The 9,900-nt window shown below is 46.8% G+C and overlaps 1 protein-coding gene across 1 annotated transcript in view; it reads right to left on the bottom strand.

Moving 5' to 3' along the window:
* Nucleotides 1-9,900, bottom strand: part of LOC109922249 (gastrula zinc finger protein XlCGF57.1-like) — a 25,735-nt gene that overhangs the window by 2,842 nt on the left and 12,993 nt on the right. Inside the window, exon 3 of the mRNA XM_048619307.1 lies at nt 1,700-1,970. Coding sequence (XP_048475264.1) covers nt 1,700-1,970 — 271 coding nt within the window. The remainder of the gene's footprint in view (nt 1-1,699; nt 1,971-9,900) is intronic.

Below are 9,900 nucleotides of genomic sequence, written 5' to 3'. Positions count from 1 at the left end.
GCAATTCCTCAGAACAATCCAGATTCAGTTCCCCGATTTGCAACTGCCCACTTTATCTGGGAAGGAGCCCCCACTGTGTATCTTGTGAGCTGCTGTTCAGTCACCTTTAGAACAGAAGGACATGCTGTCGTCGGGGAAGACAGGAATACAATTGAAGGAAAGCCGGATACAAGTCGGAGGGAGAAAGGGATAGAAGCAAATACAAGAATTACACGACAGATGGCAGAATTCTGAGGAGCACTGACATGCAGAGGGATCTGGGCGTACAGGTCCACAGATCCCTGAAAGTGGAATACAGGTGGATAAGGTGGTCAAGAAGGCATACAGCACGCCTGCCTTCATTGGCTGGGGCATCGAATACAAAAGTTCGCGAGTTATATTACAGCTTTAGTTGGTTTATTGCACACAGTTCTGATCGCCATGCTACCAAAAGGACGTGGATACTTTGGAGTGGGTGCAGGGAAGGTTTACCAGGACGTTCCCTGGTTTGGAGGGCTTTAGTTATGAGGAGAAGTTGGATAAACTCGGATTGTTTTCAGCGGAAAGACAGAGGCTGGGGGGGGGGGCGACCCGGAGGAAGGCAGCAGAGTGGCGATGCTGATTGGCTGAGGTGGGGAAGATTTGCATCAGTGCAGTCACTGCTTCCAGAAGGTGGACTTCATCAAGACACCCTCCATATTCAAGGGAAGATACGGTCCCCAGATGGGGAGGGGGTTTTAGTTGCGACGGGCAGCATGTCGGTGCGGGATCGGAGGGCCAAATGGCCTGTTCCTGTGCTGTAACTGTCTTTGTTCTGATGGGGGTCTACAAAATTACGACAGGCACAGAGAGGGTGGATAGTCAGAGGTTTTTTTCTCTAGGTTGGAAAGGTCAACCACAAGAGGTTCAAGGGGAGGGGGGAAAAGTTTAGGGGTGAAACGTGGGGGAAAATGTTTCATACGGAGGGCGGTAGGTGCCTGGTACACACTGCCAGCAGAGGTGGTGGAAAGCAGGCGCATTGGCAACGTTTAAGGCTTATCTGGATAGACACACGAACAGGAGGCGAACAGAGGGTCTAAGTAAGGATTAGGAGTCGGCACAGGCTTGGTGGGCCGAAAGGCCTGTTCCTGTGCTGTATTTTATTGATATGCTGATTGCGGGGAGATGAAGAGGGGCCAGTGGAGGCTCACATACGGCATAAATACTGATGGAGACCAACTGAGCCGACTGGCCCAGCCCTGTGCTGGAGAGCCAACGGAACAGAGACAAATGTATCTATTTTAGATCCACCTGTAGTGGCAGGACGAACACTATTCAACGTCCAGGATGAGATAAAAATGTCCTTCATCAGTTTCTCAGGATCATTTCAGTGGAAATGTGTAGTCTCAGGCTGAAAGAGCATCAGCCCCACTGGAAGCGAAGTGGGTGACAGCGAGCAGTCCAGCAGAAAGGGGACCCTCTGGCGCTCCTGCTCCACCCACTGTCTGAATGGACACGGTTCAGTCCTGGATGTGACTCTCAACAGCAGCAGTAACAGCAGAATCCAACCCCCCAGCGCCATCACTTATGGAGTTGCTGGTGTCTCCGCAGATTGCAAGACTGAGTGAAGCCCTTCCCACACACCGAGCAGGTGAACGGCCTCTCCTTGGTGTGAACCCGCTGGTGTTTCCGCAGGGTGGAGGAATCACAGAAGCCATTCCCGCACACCGAGCAGGTGAACGGTTTCTCCCCGGTGTGGACGCGGAAGTGCAGCAGCAGGTGGTACGACCGCGTGAAGCCCTTCCCGCACACGGAGCAAGTGAATGGTTTCTCCCCGGTGTGGATGCGCTGGTGTAACAGCAAGTGGTGCGATTGAGTGAATCCTTGGCCACACACGGGACAGATGAACGGCTTCTCCCCGGTGTGAACGCGCTGGTGTACCAGGAGGTGATGCGACTGAGTGAAGCCTTTCCCGCACTGCGTGCAGGTGAATGGCCTCTGCCCTGTGTGGAGGCGCCGGTGGATTTCCAGCGCAGATGGAGAAGGGAAACCGTTCCCACATTCCCCACATTTCCATGGCTTCTCCATGGGGTGGGTGTCCTTGTCTCTCTCCAGGTTCAACGATCAGTTGAAAATCCGCCCACACGTATGTTGTGTGATTTCTTTTTTCAGTCTGTGTTACCGGTTAACCCTCTGATAACTGGAACACTTCTCTCAGTCTGTGTAATAGGTTGAAACTTGTTTCACTGTCACTACTCTGGAATACTGGCACTTGGTGTGTGGGTATGTGTGACTCTCAGTGATTTTCTATTCACGCTGGTGTTTAAAACCTAATGTAGCAGACAGAACAGACAAACCTCACTTCTCCTCTTCGTTTTCAAGGCCATCAATATTCACGTCCGGGTGAATCAACAGACTGTCAGACCTTGTCATGATAGTTGGTTTGAGATTTCTGTTTCCAAATTCTTCTCTTCTAATATCCTGTGAAAGGAGTTTGCAAAAGTCATCACTGTCAGTCCACGATAGAAAATCATAACACATATTTGTAGTTTCTGTGGAACAGTCTCTCCTCTCTTAATCTCCAAGACCTATACGTCGATCTCTATGTAGCTGTAAACCTGCAGGGTAATGGGGAGTCGAGAGTGAACGGGGCTGACTGGATTCCTCCACTAAGAGTTGGCACATACTGAAGTTGCTGAATTGACCTCTTCTGTGTGGTATTTACTCTCTTACTGAAGACGGATAAAATCCTGCAGTACGGTACTACAAGACCAGAAATAACTGCAAATGAAGCATTTAGATCCACAAACACTACATCAAATATGTCACATATAACCTAGACTTATCTCTGTCTTATATTAACACACAGTTCTCTTACATTTCAGTCTTCTTCTGGGAAAGCTACACTTTCAGGTGTGAATTTTTGGAAAGAAGCAGTCTTTTTGAACTTCTTCTGCGTCATACTCACTCTGTTACTGGAAATACATCCAGTATTATACTACAAGACCAAGATTCATGATAAATGACATGAGGCATATCTTCGCCCTATTTTAATTTTCTGTGCCATAAATATTTCAACGAATGTTAATGTTTTTACCAGTCGAGACAAAGACAGGCTGAAACTAACCTTGGCAGAGTCTGCTCCCTCCCTTGGATTCACTCCAGTTGCAATAAGTGAACAGTTTTCCCCCCTCTCTCCCTCTCCCAGGATGAGAAATGGAAAGGGGGAGACATTGCTCCCAGATGCTGCCCAGAGGATGCAGTTTCACTCTGAAGCTCATTGGATAACTTCCGCATTGTGACGTCTACAATGGAGGCGCGTCATGTTTGGCAAAGCCAATTAGAATCGCGGTGGTCAACGGTGACGTCCACGCGTTCCAGGCCGTTTGTCTTCCATTGGACAGTTGCCCATTGCGTCACCTGGTCACGGGTGCCCCATGTCAGCGTATTAACCAATGGGAAGCCCTGGAGGACCGGAAGGCGTCAGGTCCTCCTGCCAATCGGAGCCCCAGTGTCTGAATGCGGAAGTTGGACAATGAGATCCTGAAGCTGCCTGTTTCTGCTCAGCAAAGCTGCTGCTGCTGCTCCTCTCTGTCTGAATGAAGATGGAGCTTCACCCCCAGACTGCAACTTCCTCCTCTGTCCAACATCCGTGAGCACAACACTTTGTTTTTTAAAGGATGGCATCTTTCCTGAACATCACAATTAAAAAGAGGTATCTTCCCCACAAGATGGTTAATTTCTAAGGAGACAGTAAGACAATAGAGGATCGGGTCACGCCTCAAGTTGTTATTTGGCACGTATTACTTATCTTATCTAGATACATAATTTATGGATCTCTCATAACGTAGATTTGTTATTCTTTCCTGATTTTGATGTAGGACTGAATCTATTTCATATGCAGTATTTAGAACAGAGAGTTCGAGGGTACAGGTTCATAGCTCCTCGTCGGAGGAGTAGACAGTGCGGTGAAGAAGGTTTTTGGCATGCGTCAGAGTACTGAGTATAGGAGTTGGAGCATCTCGTTGCAGCTGTACAAGACATCGGTGAGGCTACGTTTGGAGTATTGCGTGCCGTTCTGGTTGCACTACTATAAAAAGGATATTATTAAACTAGAAAGAGTGCAGAAAGTATTTACTAGGATGCTACCTGGCCTGGAGGTTTTGAGTTATAAGGAGAGGCTGGATAGGCTGGGACTTTTTTTTTCCCCCCTGGAGTGTAGGTGACTGAGGGGTGACCTTGTAGAGATCTACAAAATCACGAGACACGTAGATAAGATACATAGCCAACAGTTTTTCCCGATAGCGGAGTCTAAAACTAGAGGGCATAGATTTAAGTAGGGAAGAGGTACAATAGGGTCCAGAGGGGCAATTATTTTTACACAGAGTGGTGAGTGTCTGGAGTGGGTTGCCAAAGCTAATGGAGGAAGCGAATACAATTTTGTCATTTAAGAAATGTTTAGACATGTACATTGATGGGAAATGTACGGAGGGATATGGACCAAATGCATGCAAATGGGATTAGATTAGATTAATTAAACTGGGCATCATGGGCAAATTGGGACAAAGGGCCTTTTTCCATGCTGTAAACATCTATGATTCTATTTCAAGACACAAGGTTAGAATCATAGAATCCCTACTGTGCGGAAGCAGGCCGTTCGTCCCATCGAGTCCACACCAACCCTCAGAATAGCATCCCATCACCCCCACCCCCCCACCCTATCCCTGTAAGCCTGCAATTCCCTTGGCACCTAGACTGCACATCCCTGGACACTATGGGCAATTTAGCATGGTCAATCCACCTAAACTGCACGTCTTTAGACTGGGCTGAAACGCACGCAGTCACAGGGAGAATGTGCAAACTGTACACAGACAGTTACCTGAGCGTGGAATTGAATTCGGGTCCCTGGTGCTATGAGGCAACAATAACAATTACGTAGCCACTGTGCCCACCATGGTTATTATGGTAGAAAAGGGTTTAATTTGATATTTTGGTTCCATGCAAAACCCTGTACCCCCTGTAGCGCTGCAAGTTTTTAAATTTTTGTTTCAAACGCACATTCAGTTTTGAAATCATTGATCCTTTGATGGGTGGAGAGGTAGATTTGCCAGATATTGCCAGGAATGGAGGGTTTGAGTTATGGGGAGAGACTGGATAGGCTGGGACTTTTTTCACTGGAGTGGAGGAGGTTGAGGGGTGACCTTGTAGTGGTTTATAGGGGCATAGATAAGATGAATGGCATGTGTCTTCTCCCTAAGGTGGGTGAGTTCAAGAGCGGGGTCATATTTTTAAGGTGAGAGGAGACAGATTTTAAAAAAGACATGCGTGGCAATTTTTTTCCCTCAGAGTGGTTCATATGTGGAAGGAGCTTCCAGAGGAAGTGGTGGATGCAGGTACAGTTACAACAATATAGGAAATGTTTTTGGAGGGATATGGGCCTAGTGCAGGCAAGTGGGACTAGTTTAGTTTGGGATTATGGTCAGTATGGCCTGTTTGGACTGAAGGGTCTGTTTCCATGCTCGATGATTCTATGACTCTGAGAGATCCAGGTTGTGTTAGTCACAAAAAGTGTTTGTGCTCACATACCCATTTATCTCTGATCAAGTGTTACGGTATATAATCCAACAGAATGTGTAGGAAGCATTTTCTTTTTTTGGTTTTGGGTATGTGGGAAGTAGAATTGCCTGTTCTTAATTTCTGACCATGATGACTTTGATAATCTCCTTATACAAGTTACGAGAAGGGAAGGATTTGCAGACAGAAATCTGAAAGCAAAAGTCATTGTAAGATCTGACACAGTTGCTCAGCTCACTGCCACCTGAATATCGTAAGTCTTTGGACCTAGAATGAGAAATGTCTATCTATTCTATCAGCTTCAAATGCACCAAGATGCGCACACATGCGGGCGCGCACTTGGGTGAGTGTGAAAGTGTTCCACTGAACCGATGGAGGGAAGACCTATTCTGAAGAAAACATCCTGTGGAAGGAGCTTGAGCCAGTTACACAAACCAAATGCTCATTGTACAATTGTTATTGTCCACTCCACACCCCCTTTAAAATACCTGAAGAAGGTAGTCTAGATCCTAAATTTTCTTATTTTAAAGGCAAATGTGAAGTGTCTCAGATGCAATGCAACTGGTCAAACTACTCAACATTAAGCAAAACACAATTTATTTGAACACTGTCGTTAAAATACAACCAGAGAAAGAGGAATTTAGAATACCTTAACAGATTAGAAACTTAATAGATACAGTAACTGTTCCAATACAGTAACATCCTATAAACACACCCCTTGGCAAAAAGACAAATTCAGACACAGATTCTCACATGCAGTTCTCCAATCCAGGAGGAATAAAAACATCAGAGAGCAACCAAGAGACATTCACTGAAGCTTCCAACTCTTTTGACAGTCCGAAGCCTTCTGCTTAAAACTAAACTTAAAAACTATTAAAAAAATTAGAAACTGAGAGAGCTGGCCACACCCAGGCTGCAGCTATTGTTCCAACTTCAAAACAAAAACCCCAAGGCGTCACAAGTTGCTTACTTTCTCAGGCGCAGCTCGGCACCTCTGCCTTACAACCTCTCTTCCACAAAAAAAAATCGGGACAAAATAACCTCTTGAAAGCCACAGCACTGTCTCACAATTCACGGTGCGGAGAGATCGTGTACGTATGAACTCGGTCCCAAATGATCTTTGAATCTGGAGGGGCATAAGGACGGGCGCACGTTGGGGAAAACGTGGAAGTGTGGGGATTGTGGGAATGGGTTCCGTTTCCCCATCAGCGCTGGAGATTCACCAGTGTGTGGGAAGGGATTCACTCAGTCCACACACCGACAGGTTCATACTGGAGAGAGAGTCTGTTTGCCTTCCCTGAGTGTGGGAAACAGTTTGAAAATTCATTTAAGCCTGCGGAGGCACTGGTGAGACCACACCAAGGTCGCTGTGAGCATGCGATGGGGCTCGCACAGTCATTCAGATAGCTGAGAAGCCACAGCAATCACAGAACCATATAGCACGGAAACAGACCCTTCGGCCCAACCAGTCCATGCTGAACACAGCCCTAAACTAAACTAGTCCCACCTGCCTGCCCCTGGCCCATATCCCTCCCAATCTTTCCTATTCATGTACTTATCCAAACGTCTTTTAAACATTGTAGCTGTACCCACATCCAACACTTCCGCAGGACATTCATTTCACACGCGAGCCACCCTCTGTGTCTTTTTTAACCTCATGTCTTTTTTAACCCTCTCTCCTCTCACCTTAAAAATGTGCCCCCGTGTCTTGAAATCCCCCCACCCCAGGGAAAACACGTACCATTAGCTCTGTCTATACCCCTCATGATTTTATAAACTTCTCTAAGGTTGCCTCTCAACCTCCTACGTTCCAGTTCATAGAATGGAATCATAGAATCCCTACAGTGTGGAAACAGGCCATTCGGCCCAACAAGTCCACACCACCCCTCCGAAGATCATGCCACCCAGACCCATCCCCCTACCCCTGTATTTCCAATGGCTAATCCACCCTAACCTGCACATTTTTGGACCTGTGGGAGGAAACCCATGCAGACGCAGGGGAGAACGTGCAAACTCCACACAGACAGTTGCCCGAGGGTTGAATCAAACCCGGGTCCCTGGCACTGTGAGGCAGCAGTGCTAACCACTGAGCCGCCATGCTGCCCCATTGTCACAGTTGCCCTGACTGCAGACATTACTTCTATCATCTGAGATTAAATGTGCATTGATCACAAGATTACATGAACACATGGAGTCATAGAAGTCTATAGCATGGAAACAGGCTCTTCGGCCCAACTTGTCCATGCCGCCCAGTTTTCATAATTAATCTCGTCCCATTTGCCTACATTTGGTCCATATCCCTCCATACCTATCCCATCCATGTACCTGTCCAAAGGTTTCTTAAATGACAAAATTCTACTCACTTCCGCCACTACTTCTGGCAGCCCATTCCAGACAGTCACCACCCTCTGTGTGAAAGAATTGCCCCTCTGGACCCTTTCGTATCTCTCCCCTCTCACCTTAAACCTATGCCCTCAGGTTTTCCCTCAGGGTAGGGGAGTCTAAAACTAGTCAGCTTATCTACCTTAGCTGTGCCCCTCATCATTTTGTAGACCTCTATAAGGTCGCCACTCAGTCTCCTGCGCTCCGGGGAAAAAAGTCCCAGCATCTCGTATAACTCAAACCTTCCAGTCCAGGTAGCACCCTATTAAATGTTTTCTGCACTGTTTCTCGTTTAATAATATCCTTTCTATAACAGGGTGACCAGAACTTCACACAGTACTCCAAATGTGGCCTCACCAATGTCTTGTACAGCTGCAACAAGATGTCCCAACTCCTAAACTCAGTACCCTGACCAATGAAAGCAGGCATGCCAAAAGCCCCATTCACCCCCCTGTCTACCTGCGACTCCACTTTCAAGGAGCTATGAACCTGTACCCCTAGATCTCTTTGTTTAAAACACCGTTCCCCACCCCCCATCACCTCCCCAGGGCCCTACCATTGACTGTGTAAGACCTGCCCTGGTTTGATCCACCAAAATGCAACACCTTGCATTTATCTAAATTAAACTCCATCTGCCATTCCTCACCCCATGGCCCAGTTGATCATACTGAGCGATACTTACTGACAGAGCAAGAACTGGACTCAGGAGGCATACACCTGTCTGTAAATAAATCTAGAGACGTAAAGATTGGCTCCAGTTTCTTCCTCCTCCATAAGGCTGTCAGAATTGTAACAATGGGAACAGAGACTGGTTGACCAATGGTGAAGGTCAGAGCTTGAGTGAAATAACATTTGAGACAGAATCTTATAATGCCAGTGGCTTTGGAGAAAGGTGGCTGGAAGCAAGTGGAAATTGCCAGTTGAGTCTGAACCATACAACCATTGGCAGGATTTGAATTGGCCAAGGCCCTACCACGGAGGAAGCAAGATGTGGCCTTGGGTCACCACGTTCTGATACAGATTAATATGAGAACCAGTTTTGAGATGTCCGTTGGTTGGAAATTGATAAATCGTTGGCTTTCCAATACGGTTTGTGAATGAGATTTACAGGAAGGTAAATCAGTTCGCTCCCTGCGAAGCTCGCTCTGATTGTGATAATTTTGAAAGACCGACGGTCATTCCCTGCAGGAAGATATTCTGGGGAAAAAATTTATAAAAGATTAAAGAAGGTCGAGGTAGAGAGAACAAAAAAATTGCTAGAAATCACAGTGGTCCAGCAGCATCCGTGGAGTGAGAGAAATCTCACGTTTCGAGACTAGATGACTCTGAGCTCTATTAAAGAGTCATCTGAACTGGAGCCATTAGCTTGCTCACTCTCTCTTTTTGGAAGCGGCCTGACCAATTATGATTTTCAGCATTTCGTTTTGTTTTCAGTATCTGTAGTAATTTGCTCCGTCAATGTACAGAGCCCTGGTTCAGTGGATGTATTTAAACCACTGGGTTGTACTAAGGTCACTCGTGGGCCATTGAAGTTCTGAAGGAGGGTCGCTGGGCTCCACAGATGCTGCCGAGTTCCTCCAGCATTTTCTGTTTTTGTCCCCGTTCGATCGGATGTGGTGCAGCCTTCAAGATGGTTCCCAGGAAGCTGTCGTTTCAGGCAGCCTTGGCAAAAGAAATGGGACATTCCACATTGCCGTAGAGTCACAGAGGTGTACAGCACAGGAAGAGAAGCTTCGATCCAACATGTTCAGGCCGGCCAGATATCCTAAATTAATCTAGTCCCATTTGCTAGCATTTGGCCCATATCCCTCTAAATCCTTCCTATTCATGTACCCATCCAGATGCCTTTTAAATGTTGTAATTGTACCCACCTCCACCACTTCCACACTGGAGGAGCGAGATTCCCCTGACCAGAGACAAAGACTCAGGAGGCAGACAGGATACAGGCATATGGCAGACTTTTATTCAGGCAAAACCCAGTTAATG

The sequence above is a fragment of the Rhincodon typus genome, chromosome 42 (assembly GCF_021869965.1).
Source record: "Rhincodon typus isolate 14 chromosome 42, sRhiTyp1.1, whole genome shotgun sequence".
Classification (NCBI taxonomy): domain Eukaryota; kingdom Metazoa; phylum Chordata; class Chondrichthyes; order Orectolobiformes; family Rhincodontidae; genus Rhincodon; species Rhincodon typus.
This window is presented reverse-complemented; position numbering and strand designations above follow the sequence as displayed.